This window comes from Papio anubis, chromosome 4 (genome assembly GCF_008728515.1).
Source record: "Papio anubis isolate 15944 chromosome 4, Panubis1.0, whole genome shotgun sequence".
Taxonomy (NCBI): Eukaryota; Metazoa; Chordata; class Mammalia; order Primates; family Cercopithecidae; genus Papio; species Papio anubis.
The window spans coordinates 100,902,864-100,928,333 of NC_044979.1; the positions used below are offsets into that span (position 1 = coordinate 100,902,864).

General features: G+C 54.5%; 1 protein-coding gene across 1 annotated transcript; it reads left to right on the forward strand.

Moving 5' to 3' along the window:
- The first annotated feature begins 210 nt into the window (after positions 1 to 210).
- AQP1 (aquaporin 1 (Colton blood group)) lies at positions 211 to 13,905 on the forward strand. The gene is made up of 4 exons (XM_009203156.3): positions 211 to 942; positions 10,452 to 10,616; positions 10,945 to 11,025; positions 11,849 to 13,905. Exons 1-4 carry the CDS (start codon positions 559 to 561, stop codon positions 12,026 to 12,028), a joined length of 810 nt encoding a protein of 269 aa, XP_009201420.1. The 5' UTR covers positions 211 to 558; the 3' UTR covers positions 12,029 to 13,905.
- Positions 13,906 to 25,470: the final 11,565 nt, after the last annotated feature.

Here is a 25,470-nt window from a genome sequence, read left to right on the forward strand (position 1 = left end):
TCTGGAGCCCTGGGCCCAGGGACTCCAGACCAGTGCCTCTCTGGATTGGGATGGGGATGTCAGGCCAGCAGGATCATGGTGCCTGCCTCCAGGGAGGGCAACGTCCACCCACTGAGTCCAGCCCGCCCACCCCGCCCACTCCAGAGCACCTGGCTGTGTCCTCAGGAACCCCCTGAGCTTTGCACACAGGGCGGAGACACCTGGATTTCTCTGGTCCCCTGAGTGGGGCCAGCTTGGAAGAATTTCCCAAAGCCTATTAGAGCGACGGCTGCCTCCTGCCTGCCTCCTTGGGCTGGGCAGGGCTGAGGGCGGAGGGAGAGAGAGAGGGAGGGGGAGAGGAGGAAGGAAAAAGTTGGCAGGCGGACAGCAGAGCCGTGTCTGCATCCATCCAGAGGAGGTCCGTGCGGTGTAGGGCGGGCCAGGAGTGAAGAGAGGCCTTCCTCCCTTTGTGCTCCCCCCGCCCCCCGGCCCTATAAATAGGCCCAGCCCAGGCTGTGGCTCAGCTCTCAGAGGGAGTTGAGCACCCGGCAGCGGTCTCAGGCCAAGCCCCCTGCCAGCATGGCCAGCGAGTTCAAGAAGAAGCTCTTCTGGAGGGCAGTGGTGGCCGAGTTCCTGGCCACGACCCTCTTTGTCTTCATCAGCATCGGCTCTGCCCTGGGCTTCAAATACCCGGTGGGGAACAACCAGACGGCGGTCCAGGACAATGTGAAGGTGTCGCTGGCCTTCGGACTGAGCATCGCCACGCTGGCACAGAGCGTGGGTCACATCAGTGGCGCCCACCTCAACCCGGCTGTCACGCTGGGGCTGCTGCTCAGCTGCCAGATCAGCATCTTCCGTGCCCTCATGTACATCATCGCCCAGTGCGTGGGGGCCATCGTCGCCGCTGCCATCCTCTCAGGCATCACCTCCTCCCTGCCTGGGAACTCGCTCGGCCGCAATGACGTGAGTGGGGTGTCCCCGAACTTGGGGGGTTCTAGAATGATGCTGAAAGGCACCAGTTCCATCCTCTGCCCATCGTGCAGATGCGGACACTGAGGAACGGAGAGGACAAGAGGTTGCTGGAGGTCACATAGAGAGCCGGGGGGGAAGAGCTGGGGCTGGAACTCAGTTATGCATGCCTCCCAGAGCCTGTTTTCTGCCAGGCACTGTGGGAAGTTGAGATCAAGAGAATTATGGTCTTGCCAATGTCCCCTGCAGGGCATCTATTATGGGGAATAAGCTTGGCCAGCAGTTCCTCGCCCCTTGGCTGTAGCTTTTTGGCCCTTCTCAGTCCTGCCTGTGCCGCCAACTCCCTCCTCCCGCAGCCCTGCACCCCGGGGAAACTTCGCCCGCTTTCCCCAGCCACCCTGAACCAGATGCCCAGCCTGTCTGCAGCTGGTTCTGCAGGTGTGTGAACAGGACTCCCTCAGGGAGCCCCCCATATTCACACAGGTTTCCAAACAAACCACCTCTAGGAATCCAGAGAAAGGCCGTCTTCCACTCTTCCGCCCCTGGGAATTAGACAAAGATAAGGCAGTGAAAACACTTTCTGGGGCTGTTTGAAGGCAGTTTTCCTGGATTACAGTATGGGCTGGGGGGCAAATGCTGGGCTCCATGGTCTCCAGGCACTGAGAGGTGTGGCGTGTGTGTGTGTGTGGGTGTGCGCGCATGTGCGTGTGTGCATGAACGTGTGCGTGTGTGTGTGTGAAGGTGTGTATGTGTGCATGCGTCTGCCAGCATGAGTCTCTGTGCTTGTGTAAACTGTGTGCATGTTTGTGCTGCTGTGTTAGGGTGTGTGGGGGTGAGTTTGCAACCACACGTACCCATGGCTCCTGGCTTGAATGGGGTCTGGACTGGGGTCGCTAATGACAAGCAGATGCTGGTGACTGGGTGGCAGCTGTGGAAAAGAATGTCTCCTGGGCTGCTTAGCATGGCAAAGTGGCCGCTGGTGGCAGCTGCCTGCTGTCCCACACCTGGCCTTTCCCAGCTCCTCAGACAAGTGCAAACTCAGGCCGGGCTTGGGCAACAGCAGGGGGCGATTTGGCCTGAGAGACTGAGGAAGGCTTGGAGGATGTCTGAGGGCCCAAGGGACAGGTGAGCAGGCTTGGGGGTGCCCTCACAGGGAGGGAGAGAGGTTAAGGAGCAGAGAGGAGGACTTGTCTGGAGAGATGAGGCTGGCAGGGCTGTAGGCAGGGCAGGTGGGTGTGGGGACTGTGTGGGCCATCTCGGAGGGCGCCTCAGAGATGGCAGTAGTGATTACAGCAGCTGTCCTCTCGCTTCCCAGTCAAAGTTCAGATCCTGAGGCTGACAGCCTGGCGGAGGCTAGGTGAAGGTCTGGTGCAGAGGGCAGCTGGCTCAGCCCAGCCACGGGGGGCTTAGCACTTTTGTGTCACGGTGACACCTCACCCAACCTCCTCTGCAGCCAACCTCTGCTTGGCCCAAGATTGAAGATTACCTCCATGGGCTGGAGTTTAGACTTTAGCCAGTTTAGACGTGGCTGCGGGGTATGTACGGGACAGAGCTCAGGCAGGCCATGTCAAGCTCTGCCCCCAGGCCTCAGTTTCCAGTAGGGGCAGAGCTTGTGGCCTCGGGGAGTTCCACTGGGTAAGGTCAAGCTCACACTGAAGCTTGGCTGGGTATGCTGGGTTGGGGAAGCGTCCCTGTAGGGGAGGGGATGTGATTCCTAGACTTTCTGACCCCATATCGTCCCTCCCATCTCACAGGGCAGAACCTCTGCACCTGCTGGCAGAGGCTTCACACTCTAGTATGTGCATCCGAGCCACAGGCGGGAGGGCGGGCCCCTTCTGTGCCATCTGGATCAGAGGCCACACCCGACTCCTGTGCCCCATTCCCTCCCTGGCCTTCATTTTTTATAGTCACCCCAATACTTGGGCTGGGCGTGTTGCAAATGGGAGAGAAAGAGGAGCAGCCTAGTGTGGGAGCCAGCCCTGGGCAGGGAGGCAGACACCTGGGTTCAAGACCTGTCTGCTGCTAACTTATTGAGCTTTATTGGAGCTGTGGACCCTGACCCTTGAGAGGGGACTTAGGTGTTGTGACCTCACAGCCACACCCAGACAGCCAGCTCACTTCATTGCTTTGAGCTTATCACCCATCCCACGAAGGCTGGCTAAGAGCAGCCCAGCAGGGGCAGTGCTGAACATAAGGGTGCTAAGCATGATGGTGGGGGCTCAGGCACTGCCCTGTCCCGACAGTGGAAGGGTGGGGGTCAGAAGCTCAACTCTGGGCCTAGAAATAGAGAAGGTATCCCCCTAAAGGCTCCCGTCAGACACTGGCCCTGGAACTGGAGGGGTCTCAGGCGTGGCCTGGATGCCTCAAGAGGAGCAGGGAACGGTCTGGGCAGCAGGTGACACACTGTCCTTCATGACCTGGGGGAGGCTCCTGCAGCCTCTCTGGCCCTGAGCCCCACCCCGGCCAAAACCTGGGTGGGGCAAGTGGTTGGCATGGAGATTTCCAAGGAAAACAGAGAAAGAAGTGGCAGGAAGTGGTTGCAGTGAGTCAGGGGGTGTCCCTTCGGGACATGTTGGGGACAACTTTCTCCTGACTGAGTCAGGGCTCAGGATACACCCTAGAGAGACCGTGGGCCTCCATCCAGCCTGCAAGGTCCCGGTTAGTACTAAGAGCCATATACCAATTTTAGCCAAGGGTGAGAGGCTCTGAGGCTGGGGTGGACACTCTTGCCTGTCCCTGTCCTAGCTCAACCACTAATACCATGTGGCATTACACAACAGACCGGCCTGTGTGGCCCTAGTTCCTGTCTATGAGATAGTGACATAGCAGGGTGTGGCTGGGCTCTGAGAAGTAGGAGATGCTGGTGGACTCAGGATTCCTGGTATTTGCCAGCTTTTTTCATTCTTCTGCTGTCTGGTCTGCTCAGCCGGCTCCCTACAAGCATGACTGGGGACTGCTGGGTGCTCAGTGCAGGGCTAGGTTAGCCTGGCTGCCTCCCCAGAGAAGCCCACAGCCCTAGGTCAAGATAAGCCAGTGCCCAGCTGTCTGTGATACGGAGCAGGAGGCAGATGCGATAAGAGGTGTCAGGGCAGGCCCAGGAACTTTTGAACTTAAGGGGTGGGAGGGCCCGGAAGGCATCAGGGAGAAGGTTTCGTAGGAGCCTGAATGTGGAGACATTGCAGAGGGAAGGGACAGAGGGACTGTGTGAGCACAGGCTAGGAGGAGGTGGGGGCCATGGTGTGGGAGTTGTGGGGTGTGGTCAGGCTGGAGGGGCATGGGAGGAGGGTGGTGAGTGCTCAGGATTTGGGCCAGGGGCTGCATCCAGGGGAAGGGGTCTGGGTCCCCAGAGCCAGTGATTTCAGCCCGCTGGGCTCAGGCAGAGGGCAAAGCTACCCTCTTTGGGGTCTTCTCCCAGCCCTGCTCATTCGGGGCCTGACTGCTCATGAAGTGTTTCTACCTGCAGCATCAGGGGCCTGACTGAAGCCCTAAGCTCTCCCCTTTATCCCAGTTTTCTGGGCCTCAGTTTCCCCAGTCATAAAGTGAGAGGCCCCTTCATGCCACCAGTTCTCCCGGGGGTGCTGCCACCTCCTCCAGAGCTCAGGGGAGGGCTGGGGAAAGGAAGGCAGAGTTTCCATGTCCCTGCCCAGCCTGGCCTGCCCAGGGAGGGGCTGGGGGCTGGGTGGTGATGCCACATCTGGGACATATAATTACTGTTTCCGCCAGCCCCAGATGAGGGGGAGGGCACAGAGATGGGGTGGGAGCTTTGTGGTGGAGACTTCCCTCATCACGGAAAATCCTGAGGCTGCTTCCCCTTTAAGGCCCTCAGAACAGCCCAGCCGGTCCCAGTGTTGCCCATCCCAATGCTTGGCCCTGACCGGGGCTTGCCCTGGGAACTCTGAAGGGGCCATGCTTTGAGAAGGGACATGGCCCCCTGGGATGCCTGTCTGAGGGGTTCACCCCCTGCTCATTACCCCCAAGGGGCCATTAGTTCACTGCAAGCCAATTTCAGATGGTGCCCCCACTTAGTCTAAGGCCCCCACCCAGCAGGGGCCATGGCCCTTACCTTCTGGAAGCGCCAAGTCTGGAGTCTCCTGAATGGCTGGGATCTGAGCCCTCACACCTGGAGGTGAAGGCAGGAAAATGCTGTCCACGAGGCCCTGCAAGTAGCCAGGGTCCCCTCAGTCAGGGCTTCCCCCTGGGGACAAGAGGGGCTCCTTGCCCACATGCAATGGTACCCAGGGGGATCATGAGGGGCTGTCTTCACTCAGCCAGGAGCTACAGTTCAGTGGGGTGGGCATACTCTGAGGCTGAAATCTCCAACTTAAAAGATATCCAGAAAGGCTGGAAAATGACCCCGGCCCTTTCAGCAGCTCCTTTCAGTGCCTGCAATCTCACTGTCAGGGCCCCTTGAGAGGCAGATTTCTACTCAGTGTAAAGAAGGTTGTTGTTGATATTGTTGTTGACATGAGGAAGGGGCTGCCTCTAAGTCAATAAGGTCCTTGCCATTAGGGGTGTGCAAGTAGATGCTATCTGGTGGGGAGGCTGCTTTGGGGGTGCTGGTCTATGCAGGGGTCCAGTGGGGTGGGTGACAGGTTCTGCAACATAGGCTTTGTGTCACGCTGAGACCAGCAGTTCTGATGGCCTGCGGGGGATCCGGTGCTCAGGTTTCTGATCTGGGGCTGGAGGGTGACCAACCCGAGGTCAGGCAGGAGGTATTTCTAGATACTGCCAGGGGCTAGAATCTGGGCCAAGGCCTCCATTTTACTGATGGGGAAACTGAAGCCCACGGAGGCACGGAGACAGAGGTGTGGCGCTGCCTCCTAGCCCTTGATTATTTCTGCTGCTCCGAAGTATACACACATGGCACAAACACAAACATGCACACACATGTGCTCTTGCTTGGGGGACGCACACACGGTACACAAAGCACATTCTCAAGACCGGATGGTCCCACTCAGGCTCTGGGACCCAAGGAGGGTTGGGCGGGGGTTCCTCAATGGAGCCTTTTCCTTTCCCTGCCCTGGAGTTAGGAAAAGAAGGAGGGAGGGAGGGAGGGAGGGAGGGAGGAAGCCATTTCTTTGTGTATTGTTTCTTGTCAGGAAGATGAAATGGTTTCTGGGAGCAAATAAAGGGCTTGTTGAGACCTGCTGCTTTCTCACACAGGGGGCTCATTTTGTTTTTCTCTTCTCTTCCCTCTCGAGCTGGTAGTGGCACCTGTGTGGGTATATGACACAGGGAAACAGTGAGGCACTCAGAAGTGCCATCAGACATACCAGTGCAAACACACAGCACGACCTCCAGGACCTCATTTCCTGCAGAGACCCCTGCATGATAGTTGTTCCCAGAGAGGGCCAAGACACTTGGTCAGTACCTCATCAGTTGTCTAAATATCCAACATGGGATGAAAAAGAGTGTGCATTCTCTAATTCACGGGTACAGGGTTTTTCATATTTTTCTTAAATCAAGCTTGTTAATTATGGGGTTTGAACCCTCCCTGTTCGTGATATTGGTCGCTTTGGGCTGCTTCATGATTCTATACATTTCTAATAGAAGATTGTTAAAATTTTTCACTCTGGTGGTAGAGTGATCCAATCCTCCTTGTAATTCTGTCAATTTTTCCCGCATTTATTTTTAGGCTATGTTGTTTAGTGCACACACGTGGGGGATTTTTGTAGTTCTTTTATAGATTTTAAAAATTTAATTATTGTGTAATAAACCACTTACAATCTAACAAAAAAGAGAGTCAGCCCTGGACACATGTGGTCATCCACAGACACAGCAGACACTTATTTACAAAGACACACAGAGGCACACAAAACCAGGAATACCCCCATGTCCACGTGTGAACACCCATGGAGGAGTGACACTGTGGGGCCCACATGGGTCTCCTCACTGCCCAGTGCTGAGTCCTGGAGGCACTAGGTGGGCAGGGCAGGCCTCGATGGTTCCTGTCCCTCGAGAACGAATGCTCAGAGCCTCAGTCAGGCCTGGCTCTGGAGCCTGCTGTTCCCCAAGGCCAGGGTGCCAGAGTGCCCAGGCCAAGCCTGGGGCCCCGTGTCTTGGAAGCTACCCTGGTTGGCCTGTCTATGGGCAGCAGGGAAGGCTTAGAGCACATTGCCTGGAGAGATCAATCCTGGGCTGCCCTAGAGGCAGGACACTCTGGCAGCCACAGAACCACCTTCTGCTGGCTCCCAAGTCCACGCTGGGAATAGCCAGGTCCCTTGGCTGGGCCTGGGAGTGACCAGCACATTGACCTGTGAGTGTAGGGTGGCACAGACTATGGGGCAAGGATCCCGGCTTTGCTGCATCCTCCCTGGGCCTCAGCCTCTGCATCATCATCTCACTGAGCCATCACACAGGCTGCCCTCTGGGGCTCCCAGAGGCTAATGATTGGCCCATTGTTTCCCAGCTAGAAAGTGAAGAAGATAGCCCTGGGTCCGGAGAGCATCTCTGGAGCCAGGCTGCCCCTAGTGAGGGTGGGGGTTCTAGAAAATTAGCATTCTCTGCCACTTCTATCATCACACAATGAGCCTCTCCTCAGACGTGTGGGCAGAGAAATGGCAGAGGTCCCCCACCCTGTCCTCACCGAGCTCCCAGGCCAGGAGGAGATGCACCCATATAGGCTGCAGGAAGATTGGTTTCCTACAAGATGCAGAGAATTCAATGAGGGCATGGTGGGTGGGAGCAGAAGTTAATTCCAGCCAGGGATCCGAGAAGGCTTCTAGGAGCTGGTGGGGTCTGAACTGGGCCTTGAGCAGTGGTTTTACAAGGGCTCAGCACAAAATGGAGAGCTTGTATCTTCTGACACTTCAGAAGAAATGTGTGGATTATTCGTTAGGTAATACTTGCCTTCACAAAACCCAGGGCTGCAAAGGCGGGAAGAGAATTGTTCTGATTGTTACTTTTTTCTGCCTTAATAAGACCTGGGCCAGGCAAAACTACATGGGGATGTGCAAACACACACACACACACACACACAAATATATGCTATATATAATATATGTGTATATATAATACATATTATATATAGTGTACATATATTATATATGTGTATATATATACATATATATGTATAAAACAAGTGATTACAATGGGAATTGTCCCTGTGTAAGCAACTTTTCAAATTTAATGGGTTGTACACAGTACCGTACATTTCGAAGTATTTTACCCGCTCTTTCCTGGACATCGAGTTTCAACAGGCCTTTCAGTGCCCCTTCCAATTCTGAATTATCAAGTTTTTCCAGATGTAAATAATGCAAGTGTATTAGGCAGTTGAAGGAAGGTTGTCAGTAGATGTTGAAGCAAGCAGGGGAGGCTTCCTGGTGGTGGTGGTAGTGGGTATTAGAGAGGAAGGCTGTCAGCCCATGTGGTTCTCAGCAGTCAGGAAGACACATTCCAGAATTCCCAGGGCAGGTGACTGACCCCTCCCCTTCCCAAGGACTCAGAGTACAGGGCCTGGAACCATCACCCTCTGCTCTGTCCACTTTGCATGAAAAGCTTTGCATGGTGTCTTTGGGTAGCAGCTGGGACTCTCACAGCTGGTTAAGAAACAGAGGAGGAGATGAGCTCCTTCTGGTCACATCTGTGAGGGGTGGGGCTGGGAGGATTCTCCAAGGCGGGAGCCACTTACAGCGATGACTCCATTAATCATCGGGAAAGGGCTGGTTTCAGGACTTCTGCCAGCTAGCAATTAGGCCAACCTCACAGAGCAGAAGATAGAGGAATAGAAGGAGCCGCGAGCTTCCTGAGGGCTCAGATCCAGAGGGACAGGGGCCTCACAGGTGCAACTGTGGGTGGGCATCAGGACTAGCCAGGCTGGCTTCACCAGCCTCAACCCCATTCGGCCTGTCCTAACTCTGGGCAGGCTTCTGCCAGCAGCTCCAGCTGCCGTCACTCCTTCTGCCTGTCCCCAAATCCTGCACCCACAATGAGAAGAACCAAAACAAGAGTCACAACCACTACCCCATCCCTCCTGCATCGGCAACTCTTTCCAAATGCCCTGAGACAGCCCCTTTGGCCTTTGAACCTCCCAGCTGCTCTGGAGAGCAGGCATGGACAATGAGATCCATTTTGTAGATGGGAAGACTGAAGACCAGAGGGGATAGGCCATGCTCACGGTGCCAGAAAGTAGAAGAGTCAGGACCTGAACACAGGGCTTCTGCCTCCTCGGCCCAACCTTGGGACAGAAAGGGAACTGGGCATTGCCCAGAGGGCTGGCGGACCTAAGGGATGTAGCCGTGGGGTCCGCCAGGAAAAGCCCAAAGTTGGGGCTGCAAGGCAGGGGAGGGGATGTGAGTCATTCCCTGTAACCCAGGGCTGCAGACAAAGGCGGGAAGAGGATTGTTCTTGTAGGATGGCCTCAGGGTGGGGCTGGGAAAACCTCCAAGGTGTGCCCCCCTACCTTGGATTTTGCAAAATTCCCTATGGCCTTAGAGACACTCCCATATCCTGAGGATGGGAGCTGGGTAGTGAGACTCCCAGCTGGGAAGTGTTTGGGTGCAACAGCCCTGCCTGGGAGAAGGCAGCCTAAGTGACCTCATCTGGGCATCTATGCAAGGGAGCCTTTGCTGATGTGGTCCAGCTCCCCTGTGTGAGTGCACTTAGCCCCTGGGATGGCCACAAAGCATAGTGGAAGGTGCTGGGGCTTCCTGGGGAGGGGTCCTCCTGGGGCAGCTGCATGGGGAGGGCTTTCATGACCTCACGGCAGCTCCCATTCCCTTCTCTTTCCATGAGTCATGTTTCTAAAAGTGGCCCAGGAGTAAGTGGCAGCCAGACAGTGGTGGCGGGGCCTCTCTGGCCAGGGAGAGGGAGGGTGAGGCTGGGGCCAGCAGTGGGGAGGAAGAAGAGAGAAGGAGAGACAGGGAGGGCAGGGCCAGAAGTAATGGCCTTGGACCAAGGAAAGATACAGGGGTGGAGAAGGAGAGAGAGAGGGTGGAGACAATAAGGGAGGCAAGCACAGAGGAGAAAGAGGGGTGGAGGGAGCCAGGACCTCTCTGAAGGCCTCCCCAGCCCCAGAATTTAGATGCAGTTGGGCATGGGGTGGAATGGTCTGGACTTTTGGGTATGAAGCCATGTCCCCTGCTGGGCCTTCCCACCTGTTTGCATCTCTTCTCCTAGGAGTGTTCCTGACCATCATCTTCATGCCTGGGGCTTGCCCCTTGCCTCTGGCCTTGGTACCCCAGAATACCCTGGCCTGGTTGCAGCTGGATGAGAAGGCCTCAGCTCACCCCAGGCCTCTCCAGCTTCTAGGCAGAGTGGAGCCTGGGTCTAGGCAGGTATTAGGGGCTGAGCTGGAGTTTCATCAACAGCAGTGGGTGGGTTCAAGGCCTGATTTCCACTACCTGCTGTGTGTGCTTGCCCGGGACCCTGTGATGGACTCTGAAGGCCCATCTGAGGGTCTGCCCTCCATGCCTGGGTCTGGGAGGCCTGGGGATCCTTGGGGTCCTGGGACACAGTCCCTGCCTACCCTCCTCACCAGTCCTCACCGCCTCTGTCCCCTGCAGCTGGCTGATGGCGTGAACTCAGGCCAGGGCCTGGGCATCGAGATCATCGGGACCCTCCAGCTGGTGCTGTGTGTGCTGGCCACTACTGACCGAAGGCGCCGCGACCTTGGTGGCTCAGCCCCCCTTGCCATTGGCCTCTCTGTAGCCCTTGGACACCTCCTGGCTGTGAGTCAGGGGCCCTCCCAGATGGTGGGGGGGAAGGGAGGGCAGGGGCTGGTGGGGTGCCCTGCCATGGGCAGCCAGTGGAACTCCCGGCAGGGCTCTTGCCATTGGGTGGAGGATGGCAGGTCAGTGCTGGGGACTGGGGGCAGGGTCCTGCCCTGGAGAGGAGCAGAGGGACCTCCTGCCCAGCTTGAGGTCAGCACTCCTCTCTTGCTGGGTCTCATTGTCCCCCACCCTGATTGTTCTCTCTCCCTCCACCCTCTCCCTCCTCTCACTCTCTCTTCACCTGTGACTCTCTGCCTTTGCCTCTCCCTGTCTCTTTCCCTCACAGATTGACTACACCGGCTGTGGGATTAACCCTGCTCGGTCCTTCGGCTCCGCGGTGATCACACACAACTTCAGCAACCACTGGGTAGGCGACCCACAGGCTGCCCCTACTGTGCAGGGAGGTGGGGTGGGAGGCTTTGGTGTCCCATGGTAAGCCTGACCCCACCCTCACAGTGTCCCTTCCTGTCCTGGAGGCTCTAGGAGACAGCCAGGGGACAGGAAATCAGGAAACCGAGGCCTGCCATGTAGAGGCAGGGTGGGGTCACAATGCGAGCAGTTTCAGGCCCAGTCTCTGCCCTCCCAGCTCGGCCCTGCCCCATGCTGCCTGGCCTCCAGGTCATCCCAGCTGTGTGGTTGAAAGTGAGGCTCCAAATCCTGGCTCAGCCACTTTCAGGTTCAGCATGACCTTGCGCCGTGTGCTTGAGCCTTGGTTTCCTGAGCTGCGGAGGGGGATATGGTGGTACCCACCTCTCAGGGTGGCCAGGAGGAGGAAAGGGCTCACTCCCTATCTGTAAACTGAGCGCAACACAGAGGAGGCGCTCAGTGGATTTTGGCTCTTATTGTTGTGGATGTGGATGTGCTAGGCCAGCTTTGCATTAGGCAATGGTCTCTGGGGCCCTTTCAAAGCTGGGAGCGTGGGGGCAGTGGCCTTCCTCAAGAAGGGGCTGCTACTGCCCATGCCTGAGCTGGGCCATGCAGAGGCAAGGAGGTGCCCTTACCGTGTACTCTGGCCTGGGCCAGTTTTGAGGGCACTGGAATCAGGATGTTAGGATTTGGTGCTCCTACCTGCCTCCATCGCAGGTGGGAGAAAACCTGTCCAACGGGGTGGTGAGCTGGGAGGTAACCTAGGGAACGCTTTCCAGAGACTTCTGAGTAGAGCCGTCTCAACGTACCTGCTCTGTTCCTAGATTTTCTGGGTGGGGCCATTCATCGGGGGAGCCCTGGCTGTGCTCATCTACGACTTCATCCTGGCCCCACGCAGCAGTGACTTCACAGACCGCGTGAAGGTGTGGACCAGCGGCCAGGTGGAGGAGTATGACCTGGATGCCGACGACATCAACTCCAGGGTGGAGATGAAGCCCAAATAGAAGGGGTCTGGCCTGGGCATCCACGTAGGGGGCAGGGGCAGGGACGGGCGGAGGGAGGGGAGGGGTGAAATCCATATTGTAGACACTCTGACAAGCTGGCCAAAGTCACTTCCCCAAGATCTGCCAGACCTGCATGGTCAAGCCTCATTTGGGGGTGTTTCTATCTCTTTCTTTCTCTTTCTGTTTCCTGGCCTCAGAGCTTCCTGGGGACCAAGATTTACCAATACATCCACTCCCTTGAAGTCGTGGAGGAGGTGAAAGAAAGGGACCCACCTGCTAGTCGCCCCCTCAGAGTGTGATGGGAGGTGTGCCACAAAGTCCCCCCTTGCCCCAAAGTTGCTCGCCGACTCACCTGCGCAGGTGCCTGGGATTCTACTGTAATTGCTTTGTGCCTTTGGTCATGGCCCTCCTTCTTCTCCTAACATGCACCTTGCTCCCAATGGTGCTTGGAGGGGAGAGATCCCAGGAGGTGCAGTGGAGGGGCAAGCTTTGCTCCTTCAGCTCTACTTGCTCCCAGGCCCCCGACCCGCTCGGACTTACGGCCTGACCTTGGAATTGTCCCTATTTCAGGGCCTCAGCGACCTCCTTCTGCAAAGTGGCAGGGATCGGCAGAGCTCAACGGGCCTGCAACCCCTAAGTGCAGACACAGTATGGGTCCAGAAGATGTGGTCTAGACCAGGGCTGCTCTTTCCACTTGCCCTGTGTTCTTTCCCCAGGGGCATGCCTGTTGCCACACACCTCTGTGTACGTGTGTGCAGAGCAGACAGGCTACAAAGCAGAGATCGACAGCCAGCCAGGTAGTTGGAACTTTCTGTTCCCCATGGAGAGGCTTCCCTAGACAGAATAAAGCCATTTAGAGGGTGAAGGAGGAATACCCATGTTATTTCTCTGAGTTTTAGTTGGTCTTTCCATCTATCACTGCATTATCTTGCTCATTCTTTCAGTTCTCTACTCCCTGTCATCAGTGTAGACACAGGTCACCATTATGCTGGCGTATGTTTATCAAAGAGCACTTGAGCTATCTGAAGCCCAAAGCCTGAGAACAGAAAGACCCTGATGCAGGTCAGCCCATGGAGGCAGATGACCTTGCTGGGCCTGGGGGTTTTCCAAGCCCTCAGCTGGTCCTGAGCAGGATGGAGCAAGCTCTTCTCTTGTTCATGAGCTCCTGGTTGGAGGCATTTGAGCAGGTGAGTAACCTGCACAGGCTTGCCGTGTGACCCCTGGCCATGGCCTTCCCTCCGCATTGACCTGGAGGGGAGGGGTCAGCCTTGACGTGATGAGGTTGCTATAGTTGCAGCCCAAGGACAGTTCAGAGATCAGAATCAGCTTTGAAGGCTGAATTCTTCCACTCATCTATCTACATAAGTCCATTCATTTCCACCAGGGCCAGAGCAGCTCCACCACTGTGCACTTAGCCATGATGGCGACAGAAACCAAGAGACACAATTACACAGGTATTTAGAAGCAGAGGGACAACCAGGAGGCCCTTAGCTATCACCAGCGCATCACGACTGCACACTGTCTTCTCCATTCCCCAGCAGGAACTTCTAGCTCATTTAACAGATAAACTGAGGCCCACGGTTTCAGCTAGACAATGATTTGGCCAGGCCTAGTAACCAAGGCCCTGTCTCTGGCTACTCCCTGGACCACAAGGCTGATTCCTCTCATTTCCAGCTTCTCAGTTTCTGCCTGGGCAATGGCCAGGGGCCAGGAGTGGGGAGGGTTTGATGGAGGGGAGAGGGGGCACACCCACCCCCTGCTTGGTTCTAGGCTGCTGCACACCAGGGCCCTGCATCTGTCTGCTCTGCATATATGTCTCTTTGGAGTTGGAATTTCATTATATGTTAAGCAAATAAAGGAAAATGACTTGTAAGGTCCTTCGGGCTTCCTGTAGTTTTTCTTCTTTTGATGCCGTGTCCCCACAAATGTTTCTGGATGACTCCACAAGGAAATCAGTCCACTGCTAGAGACCCAGTCTGAGGAGGAGCCACTGCCTCCCCTTCTGCCTTCAAGACCACCGATCTCAGGCGATGGATACAGCCACACCCCAGAACCCTATCTGAGGGATACAGGCTCCTGCCCCTAGCAGGAGACTTCCAGAGCCCAGTGGGATGACTTTGGAGACCTGGGGGCAGGGAAAAGGGGCAGGCTTCTGATCAGTTTAAATGGAGCGATGGGAGCCATTTCTGATTCCGGAGTATGGACGGGATGGGGGAAAGCAGGCCTGAAGTCTAACAGCCCCCTCATCCCCTCTACCCTCCACAGAGCAGGGCCCAGGGAACACTAGGGATTGTTCCACCTTCCTCCCTCCCTCCACTCACATTTGCAACCCATCTGACCGGGGCTGGGCATCTCAGGGGTGACAGACTCACTCTTCAGAGCCCAGTGCAGTTAGGGCTACTTCAGATTGAGACTGGGACCCCAGCTCCTGACCCTTCCGACGGGCACACACACTTAGTAGTGCCTGATAATAGGGAACAGGTATCACCACGGCAGTGGGCTGAGGCAGGAAATAGTGTATCGACAGGTCCTGGGGCCCCAGCACTGCTCCTGGGAGACACATGGTTCCTGTCCCCTCTGTGGAATGCCTGGCTGATGGTGATATAAGGGGGGCTGGGTCTCAGGGATCCAGGAGCTAGGCGCCCCCAGTGAAGACTGAGGCCGTGTTGATGGAACAGGGTTTCTAATTTCTGTGTGCCTTGGGTCACTAGGCTGTCTCAGTCCCGCAAATCAGTGCATCACATCTGCACACTCTTCTCCATTCCCTCGCAAGAACTTTTAGCTCATTCAACAGATAAGGAAACTTATCTCCCAGCTTGAGAGGGGCATATAAATGGCAGAGTGCCAGCCAAGCTATGGGAATTGGGTATGGGCTAGCCCGCTGTATCCCAAGCCCGCCTGTGACGGTGTTCCAAGCCTATCGCTCATGGCCCTTCTCAACTTGTCTCCTTAATTTGTCACATTCTTCTAGGCCTGAAGCCCTCCCAATCACCAGTATGGGCCCAACCACCCCACCTCAACTCCTACTCATTCACTCCTACCCCACCCCCACTCCATGGCACAGCCTTCTTTAGTGTATTGCTTAGATATGACTTCTAGAATCCTAAAGCCATGAGACAGGGCCTGAGTAAGACATTAGGGAACTGGTATTGCTTGAGCACTTACCATGTGTGAGGAATCTCCCTGAGATTTTGCATACATTCGCTCTAATCTTTACAACATCCTTGGAAGGTAGAGATACGTGTCCCCATTTGTAGAAGATGCCAGGGCCCCTGAAGATGAAATGATTTGCCCTAGGCCATACAGCAGGTTGGTGGTAGAATTGGGATTTGAACCTATTCTACTTGGCTTTAAAGATCAGGCTTTTTCCACGATGTGGTCTGGGCTGGTTTTGTCATGATTCCTGCTAAGTTAAGCTCTGGGCTAGCCAGGAAGCCAGGCAGAGTGGGCATGGGGAGGGGGAAGGCAGGAGAAGGGCCAGCCCCAGAGTCCTCCGGCATCAGGAGAAGTTTGTTCATTCCAGGGCTAACTGGACGTGGTGTCACTCAAATCTCCCTGCTGCCTTCCAGGGCCTCTCCTTGGGAGGAAAGTGTCTGAGAACCATGTTCACCCAGCAGAGTATCTGAGAAGGGGAAGGGCAATGCTGCACCATGAGGGATAATAATGCAATAAGACAGGCCCTCAGCTACTCATCAGGCCAGGTGGCAACAGCTTTGGGTCAAAGTGATCCCAGACTCCTCCTCATCTTCCAGTCTGTGGGTTTAGTGCTCCAGGCACCCCATCTCTTTGGAGCTACCCCTGACTCTGATCTTCTCATCTTCTATACAGCCCAACATAGGGAGAGGTTTGAGGGAATAACAGATGAAGTGGGGCTCCTTGGGTAGCTGAGACCTTGTCTGTTTGTTCATCAGACTTTAATGGAGGTAGTAAATTTCTTGAAAACTCCCAGGATTCAATCTTTGTCCTCAGGCTGTTGAACATTCAGGCAACTGCACATGTGATGTGACTTGATGAGGGGCACCTGTCACGCATCTCCAACTGGGTCCCTGATGAGACCAGACAACAGGTCACTATCTCCATCAGACGCCCTCCTGGCCCTCCCCTTGAGACTTGTACACGGAATGGCTCAGCTGGCTTGGAAGGTCATGCCCCCTGCACCTGGCCCAGAAGGAAGCAGAATTTAATCTAACAGCCATTGAATCCTAGAATATTTGTCTTTCCATTAAACTCACAAGAGCAAAAAGTTACCGTTCTGCATATGGTTCTGTTATTGCTCCATTTATTCTGAGGACCCCTAGGAACCCTGGGAAGATCAGAAGGTCGGCCAGAGCCCGGTGGTGAATGTTCACTTCAGCCACACATATTTACGATCTCAAGCACCGGATCAATCTCTTCTGGGTTTCTAAACATTTAGGAGTCTGAGATCCTTACAGATTCATATTTGCTTTTTGACATTTCACTTTCTCCTCCAGAATCAAGGGGATTCATCTTTCCTGGCCCTGGAGAGGTGTTGAGTGGTTATAGGTAGAAGACTCTATTTCTGAAATACCCTGGGCTAGGATTCATCCACTGGCCAGAGATGTGGTAAGCTTCAGCGGGGTTAGCGGCCCATAGCCCTGGCCCTGCTCCCAGCACCGTCATCCATCTCAAAGCTTCTGTGGGCTCCGAGGGCCCAAATAGAAGGGTGTGGCTGGCTCAAGGCCACTTGACCACAAGGACCACAGCACTCTTGGGGGATTCGGTAGATGCAGGGAGGGTTCTTTCCCTTTCAGGATTCTTAGGCAGTCCTCAGTATCCCTGGAACCCAAGCCAGGAATCTGGAAAAGCACTGGAGGAACTGGTGCCGGGGCCCCCGCCCATGGTGTGGCCAGGCCACGTGCTGGCCCTTTGGGATTTTTCCATCACTCCTGTAGGTCACACCTTCACTGGTCAGAAGCCTCTCTAGGAGGGGACAGTGATTAATGTTTCATGGAGGAGCTGCTGGGCATGACGTCTTGTTTTCTTTAGGTTTAGAATACAATGAGGACGATGAGTGGAATTTGCTGCTGAGCTGGGGGCCAAGGTGGGGCCATTCTTGGGGGCCCGAAGACCCAAAGGTAGTGATGTTTATTGTCCTTACTGCCAGAAAGGGGGCGATTCTGTAGGTAGGGAAGGCAGGTGAAGCCCGTGCTTAGAGGGGTGTCTTCCCTAGCCCTCAAGAGCCCACTAGTCCCCACGGATACCTTGGGCCCTGGTGTGCAGAGAGGCCTATGGCGAAGGGTATCCAGCAATTTTAATGAGCTCATCCTGCTTAGGTGATTCTGCTTCATTCCAATAAAGCCATCTTCTCTGCATGTAGGATTTGCTTATTTTTCTGTTTTTTCCAGTGCACCAATCAGGAACTGGGTGACAGCACAACTGATCTTCAGCCGTACGGGCTAGTACAGCTTCACCTGGAATTTTTTTTTTTTTTTAGATGGAGTCTCCCTCTGTTGCCCAGGCTGAAGTGCAGTGCTATGATCTTGGCTCACTGCAACCTCTGCCTCTCAGGTTCAAGTGATTCTCCTGCCTCAGCCTCCCTAGTAGCTGGGGTTACAGGCGTGTGCCACCACACTTGGCTAATTTTTGTATTTTTAGTAGAGATGGGGTTTTGCCATGTTGGCCAGGCTGGTCTCGAACTCCTGACCTCAGGTGATCCACCCTCTTCGGCCTCCCAAAGTGCTGGAATTACAGGCATGAGCCTCCGTGCCCAATTCACCTGCTCTTAAAATATTTCCATCTGTTTTGAGCTATCGAAGTAACATTCTCCCATTCCTGCTCTCTGGCCTTCCTAGCTTCCTGGCCCCTCTCTATTCTCCCCTAGGCTTCCCCACAATCCAGCACTCAATGGGTTAAGGGGGCCCCTCAGACCCTGTCCAGCACTAGAGTTGTAGGATAGTTCCGATGGATTGGTGTCCTCACCATACCAGGCTGGTATACATTTTACACGTCAACCTTGGGTGGGAAGGAGTAAGAGGTGTCTATCCAGCAAGGTCCAAGTTAGAAAAAGGGTGTGTGTATGTGCATGTATGTGTGTATCAGCAGATTGGGGCACATAGTCCAAGGCTGGAGTTCAAGGCTCCTCTCTGGTCCTCAGTCTCCTCACCTATAAGGAGAGTAGGTGAAGTGGTCCCTTCTCTGTGATGTCTGCGGTGTTCCAGTCCCTCCCTGGCCTGGAGGTGGTGCATTGCTTCATCTGGAATGCCCAGGGAGTGAGGCCAGGTGGGACAGTGCAGCTGGGCCCTGGGGGGCATCTTTCCCCTGGGATGCTCCCACCGTGCTCTGGCGGCTCTGCTCCCTCTGTGCCTTGAGTTATGTGGAACTCAAGAGGCGTGTTATTCCTAACAGATGTCACCACTAGGTACTAGACTCAGTTTGCCTAGAGCCAGCATGCTCCCCAGGTCGAATATTGGTTTGAGAAGGCTGGCCTGGCTTGTTTTTATTAAGGGTGAGTTGGCATACACTTCTCAATAAGCTTAAGTAGGTAAGTAGATACACAATGTGTAGAAGAGTATTATCCTTTCTCCCTCTGAAATAGTAACATGAGGGAAGCTGATTCGACAAATGAGTCCAATCCAAAAAAAGGAAATCCAGAGAGTTAGTACAGATGAAAACGTTCTTAAGGATTGAAGCTTACAATTCACAGCAGTCTTGAACATTCTGAAAGGGGGCAACGTGCCCCTGGTGACTTATTTCATATGAGTTTATTTTTTTTTGTAAACTTAGCTTATATTTTTCATAATGCAACTTAAATAGATGTAATAACTTATGCCTTTAAGGAACTCAAACAGGAAACCAAAACAAATCAAACCAATGAAACTAAGAAAATTTATTTTAATCATGTACGTGTAAAGTTGGTGGCTGGGGGTGGTGCTCATGGCACACAGGGTGTTAATATAGTTGGAATATCACTTTGGGGGTGTGTGTGCATGTGTGTGCACGTGCGTAGGAGGCTCAATTCTTCGGAGAGTCATGTCAGGCCTGTCAGCAGGAATGCCCACGCTGCATCTGTGCACGTCTGCGAGCTGCCTGTGGGCCCAGCTGCAGGGTCTTCTGGACTGTGTCAGGCTACTGCCTGCCAGGGGATGACAGGATTCATGCCGACTCCAAGGAAACCTTTAAATCTAGCTTTTGAGCAATACGAGGGCATCTTACCCAGACCCAATCACAGAATAGTGGCACATTGCCGAGTTCTGGGCAGCTGATGTTTTTTTCCTGCTGGGAAGAGCAAGTTCCTGGGGGTCTGGTGGGAGTCTGGGCTCCCCTTCCTCACTTGCCAAACCAGGCTGGCAGAATGCTGCCATCCATCTTCTTTGCCAGATCCAATGTCTAACCTTGGACTGATTATACACAAAATATTTTTTTGGGTCAATGAACATTTTTTTCAATAAGAAATGTATAATAAATTCAAAATGTGATTAAGAATGTCAGTAACCTTTATATTCATTGATCACATTTCCTCAGCTCACATTCCTTGTGAAGTCAGGCACTGGGAGGTGAATTCCATATTTAAGACGGCAGAGCGTGGCCAAAGCTAGTTTCATGTCCCAGTGAAATCATTGACAGAGGAAGGTTGTGGAGGCTGGTCACAGGGGATGTGGCCCCATAGTTCCAATAGGCCACCTTGTGCGTGCCAACGCCAAGCACGTGCTGCGGCTCTGAAATACACCTCGCGGTGCCCTTTCCTAGCGTTCTGTGCTTTCACCCTGTGTCTGGGCCTCAGCAGCGAGGAGATGGACTCAGGGATTCCCCCGCCCTCCTACGCCTGTACCTTTTTGTGTCCTGCCTCCCTTTACCCCCTGTCTCCCATCAGTATCTCTGCAGACCTAAAGAGGAACCTCCACTCCGCGCCCTGAGGGAGGATTCCTGGGACCTTGGGTGGGAGCCACTCTGTTAAACTGTTCGTGAAGTTCCCTGGAGCCGCTGAGCCGCTACTGCGCCTGGATTGTAGCTGATGGGCTGGTGGCAGCTTCCATCTGAGACGAACTCCAAGAATTTCCGCTGCTGGCAGTGACCTCCCAGGCTGGGATGAGCAGCTGCATCTGGCTCCAGGAATGTGAGGTCTGAGACACCATGCCCAGGAATGCCTCCATGGGCTTGCAATTTCAGTTCCAGAAAAGTCGGAGGGCTCCAGGCCCCTGCCCCTTTCCCTCTTTCTCCCTAAATGTGAAGCTACCCAGGCTCCCCTTGGGGAGATTTTTCTGGAGGAAAATACCCTGGAGAGTTGGATTTGAAATAGCTTAGCAGCCAGAGGGACTTTACCAATAGGTGCCACCCATGCTCCCGGCTAAGGCCTGAGTGGAGTGGCTTGGGGAAGTCACCTGCCCTCTGTGGTCCTCGCCACGTGAGGGTCACAGCTCTTGGAGCTATCGACTGGTTTTCATGGGTGGTGAGGTAAGTCTGGAAACCACATCACCCTCTTGGAGTCTCACCATTCGAGTCAGCAGAGTAGAGGCTCCCACAAGGCCCACAGTAAGAACTCATTTTATTTAAGCCAGTGTTCACCAAACTTGTTTGCCCACAGAACCTTGTTTCGGAAGTAACATGGATTACCATTTCCAACAACTGGATTTCTACAAAACACCCATTATAAATGCTGGCCTGGGTGTTATCTCTGAGGGCCCCTTAGCTTTCAGATTGTCCTGTATAAAACCTCAGGATGGCTTAATCTATCAAAACCTCTCCTGAGGGCAGGTGTGAGGGAAGAAGCAGGAAAGTGAGGTGTAGAGTTCCCAGTGATGGTGCTGGTGAGGTAGTGGGGGAGAGGGGCAGGTATAGGGTGTACCAGAGAGAGAGAAGGAGAGAGAGACAGAGAGAGAGAGAGAGAGAGAGAGAAGCGGGGAGAAAGAGAAGGAGAGAGGAAGAGATAGGGGGTGGGGAGGACCCTCCCACACTCTCCCTCCAGACCCATCACTGATTAATCCCTGTCCTGCCCTGCTGGAGAACTTGTACAGGAGCCAGCAGCTTCTCCTGGGGGAGAAGGCCCCCAGGAATGAAGCCTCCATGAATCATTGACTGTCCTTCTATTGTGCTGGAACCAGCTGGGGCTGGTGTCCGTGCCAAGCTCCTGGAGCTGTGGGCAAAGGTGGTGCAGGCTGGGGGTGAGCCCAAGCAGAGCTACAGCCTCATCCAGACCCTTCCAAAATAGGCCAATCCCAGCCCATCTGGATGGGCTCTGCACACCGAGGCTCCCTTACTCCCAATCCCCCGCAGCCAGTGGAAGTAGAGTGAGCACTGGGCTAGGAGTCAGGGCCCAGAGTTCCGGGCTCTCCTCTGCTACTGACTCACCGTGGCACCTTGAAGGAGCCCCTTCTCCTTTCTCAGCCTCAGTGTCCCCATGTAGACATGGGGATTGAATTTGAGAGTCCTGAAAGACACTCCCGGCTCAAGGATTTTGTCCAAAAGCTTTTCAAAGCCTCATCCCTGGAAGTCTATGTGTTGGCCTTGGGGCTTGTTATTGAGAACCCAGCTGATCTCCTGCGACTCTGTCCTAAATCACACCTCACGGGCTCCATGCTTGCTCAGCTCCACTATCAGGGACCCACAGAGGGATGGTGGTCTGGGGACCTTTCTCAGAGGCTCCGGCATCCCAGCGACCAGGGTTAGGTGGGGCCACTGTGACAGTCCACTTGTGAAAAGGGTACGCCTGCACTCACCCTAGGGACCTGCTGGCCCTGCCGCTGCCTTGCTGTGCGACCCTGGGCAGCCCCTCCCTGTGCTGAGGCCCCCATAACACAGCACTGAGAGGAAGGCCTGAGGTGGCTGCTGTGTGCTATTACTGTGGCGGGGCCTCTCTGCCCCGGCTGCAGGAGCCAAGAGCCAGTCCTGCCCGCCCGCCTGTGGGAGGAGGAAACCCGTGCAGCCCTCACAGGCCTGGCTCTCATTCCACACACTCCGGGGCTTATCCGGGTGGAAACATCACCCTGGCACCTCAGCCCAACTCTTGGGGAAGCTGCCAGAGAGGCCCCTTCCCCTGGGTCCTCCCAGGGGGACTATTTTCAAAGCTGGGAGCTTAGCACTCCCAGGGAGACCGTCTTCAAAGCCCTGCCCACGTGCCCACATCACCCCTACCCTCTGCTGCTGGACGCTAATCCTTCGGGGACCCCTGCAGGGCAGGTTCTGGGGCTTAATGCACTGAGGAGGGAGTTAGGTTCCTTAGCAGGCAGGGCTGAAGTAGAAGCTTCCTGTTGGCATGGTTGTCCTGGGACCGCCACGTCTGCCTGTGGGGATACTCAGGTGCGATGACATGAGAAAGCCAGATGAGAGCTGGAGGTGATGGGGATTGACCAAAGCCCCGACGCCTGCACCATCATAGAGCTGAGAACACTGGGGCCGTAGAGATGGGACCTGCCCCACGTCACCTCTGGGCTCAGTCGCAGAGATGGGACTGGAGCTCTTTCTGCCGCCCTGAGCTAGCGTTGGCCCTCACCTCTGATTACCTTTTACTGTGAACATTTCTCATCTCTGCTTTTCTCTGTCTGTGGGGGACAGTCCTACACCATCCCTGCCAAGGCCTTTACTGTCCCCGGAACGGCCCTGAGCACAGGCATGATCGCCAGCTCACCTGTCCCTGCTCTAAGCACTGCCATCCCTGCTGGCCTCTCCTCCACCGTGAGTCCCAGGAGGAGCAAAGAAACATTCGCTGAACAAAGGAGAAGAGGAGAAAACAGTGTCCACAGGGCCCAGGCCTTGCAGGCTGGGCATTCTGGGCAGGCCAGGGACACTGTTTCCCCAGGCGCCGAGTGCAAGGCCTATGGTATAGGAGCAGAGGCCAGAGGAGCTGCTGGGGAGGAGGCTGGCCTGGGAGAGCTGAGCAAACTCGTGAGGCTCAGAGTTCTGGGTGCCCGTGATTTCAGGATGGAGTCTGGGCTTTGGAGATCGGGAGTCCCTGACTGGGGTCAGAAGGGAGGCTAGAATCCTCAGCGTGGTCAGCGAGGGGCAAGAGGAGCACCATTTGCAATGTCCCTGCCGTGTATTCGGCACTGCACAGGAACCTCATTTCATATTTACCGCTTGGCTTAATGCCCATAAATGAGCCGAGAGTTAGGGATTACTCATTCATTCATCCGATAAATTTTTATCGAGCCCTTACTATTTGTCACGCACCATTCTGGGTGCTGGGTATTGAAGAAAACAGACAATGTTTGCATTTTATAGATGAAGAAACTCTGAATCAGAGAGGTTAGGCAAGCAACCAAAGTCACACAGCTGGAAAGGTCTGGGACTACGTTCTTTGCATTTGTCTATTACGTTTGGGCAGAAAGGCAGGGCGGTGGAGTAGAGAGGGCCCGATGGCCTTGCTATGTGAGCGAGAGCAAGTCACTTCCCCATCCTGGACTTGAATTTCCTCAGTTGACTCTGAGGCCTTTGGCCAAGTGGTCTGGAATAGCTCCTGTAGGCAAAAACTGAAATTAAAATTTTACATGTGAAAGCTACTGAATTTTGAGTATGTTTTATGCATCAGATCCTGGAGTGTCCATGGGGAGCCATTGAAGGTTCCTAAGCAGGGGTGGGGGGAGCATCCCTGAACTACGCTTGCTCCTGGGTCCTTCTCAGTTCTCCAGGACTACTCATTCTAGGGTTATCGGGGAAGCAGCTGAAGCTTTGGACAAACACTAGGGGCAGGCAGGGACACAGGGACATATGGTTTATAAATAAGGGAGCTGAGTGGGGCAGGGATGGATCGGGTGGGAAGGGTGAAGGTTGAGCTGCAAGGAGAGGCCAGGAGAAGGCCTCAGGGGAAATCCATTTGCTCCTGGTACTCACCACCCCCTGCCACCCTGGGGGCAGACCCCTCCTCTGATCAGAGCTGACTCCAGCATCCCCTGTGTCCAGCCCCTGGCTCAGCATCTCTGAACGGGGCACCAGGGGCTGGAGCTCTGGCCTAGCCCTCCAGGTCCTCCCAGAGGGTACCGGGGCTGCTTCCTCCATGAAGTCTTCCATGCTGAGTCCAGTTTATCTTGACCATACCAGTACACATCACCAGGCCACCCAGGTTTGTAAACAAAAGCACAGGATCATCAGTCCTCAGTGCTCAGAGAAGAGAGGTCAGCAATGAGGGAGGCTGTTGGGAGAGGGGCCTTGAAGAAGGGTTAGAGGCTGGGCAGTTGGAGGAGAGGGTGAGGGAGGGGAGGAATTTAATCTGGGGAAGGGGAGGGTTGATGGGAGATTTTCTCTCCATCTCAGGCCCTGCCCCTCTTGCCTGCGATACAGTGGTTACTTCCTTTCCTGCCTCTCCCAATACACTTTAAATTTTTTTATTTGATTAAAATAATAAAACATTTGTTACTTACACAATAATACATGAAACTTAGTAGAATGGTTTAGACCACGGGCTCTGGAATCAGGATGCCTGGGTTAGAATCTGGGGCCGGATACCAGGTGTGTGAACTCCAACAAATCACTGGTGCCTCAGTTTCCTCATCTGGAAAATGAGGACCCACCTCATAAGGTTGTTGTGAAGATTAAATGAGCATATACATAAGCACATAATATACATAAAGTGCTTATTAAAGGGCCTGGCCCATAGTAAGCCCTAAATGAGTATGAATTATTAGAGATGTAAATTATGAAGTTTAATAACTATTTATAATAAACACTCATGATCCGAACACTCAATTCAGGAACTGGAACATTTCCAAAATTTGCATCTAGCTCGTGCATCTCTCCCACTCCCCTAACATCCCTTAAAGGTGTCTACTATCCCGAATTTTGTGTTTGTCATTCCTTTGCTTAAAAATAAAACATTTGTATTCACGCCTATACGCCTAATCAATATATTGGTTCACTTGATTTTTGAGCTCTATAAAATTGGGAGCATACTGTAGATAGCCTCTGGGCTGTCCACTCCGTCTTCAGTTTCTGGGAGATGCATCCATGCTGTGCCTGTGGCAGTGGTTCATTGCTGTGGGGAACTCACCACCCTCGATTTCTTCCCGGCCACTGGTTCCCACTCCTGACCACAGGGAGAGCACAAAGCCCACCGTGTCTGCCCCAGCCTCCGGGCCCTCAAACTCCCTCTCCCACAGCAGTCCAGCTGGCTCCTTCCTCAGCACCCTAGCCCTGGCTGTCCAGCTCTGTCCCTACCCAGACTCGGGGCCACATTTTTAGACACTGCCTTTTCTCCCATCTGTGTGTTGCTCTGCAAGGAGTGACTGGCCGGGGGCACCAGCCTGTGCCTGAGTCCTTGCTTTACTTCTAATTGGCTGTGTGACCTTGGGTGGGCCTCCTGCCCTCTCTGGTCCTCAGTCTCCCACCTGTAAGGAGAGTGGGTGAAGTGGTCCTTTCTCTGGAATGTCTGTGGTGCCCCAGTCCCTCCCTGGCCTGGAGGTGGTGCTTTGCCTTATCTGGAATGCCTGGGGAGTGGGGCCAGGTGGGACAGGGCATGTGTGGGGTGTAGCTGGCGCCTGGAAGGCACCTTTCCC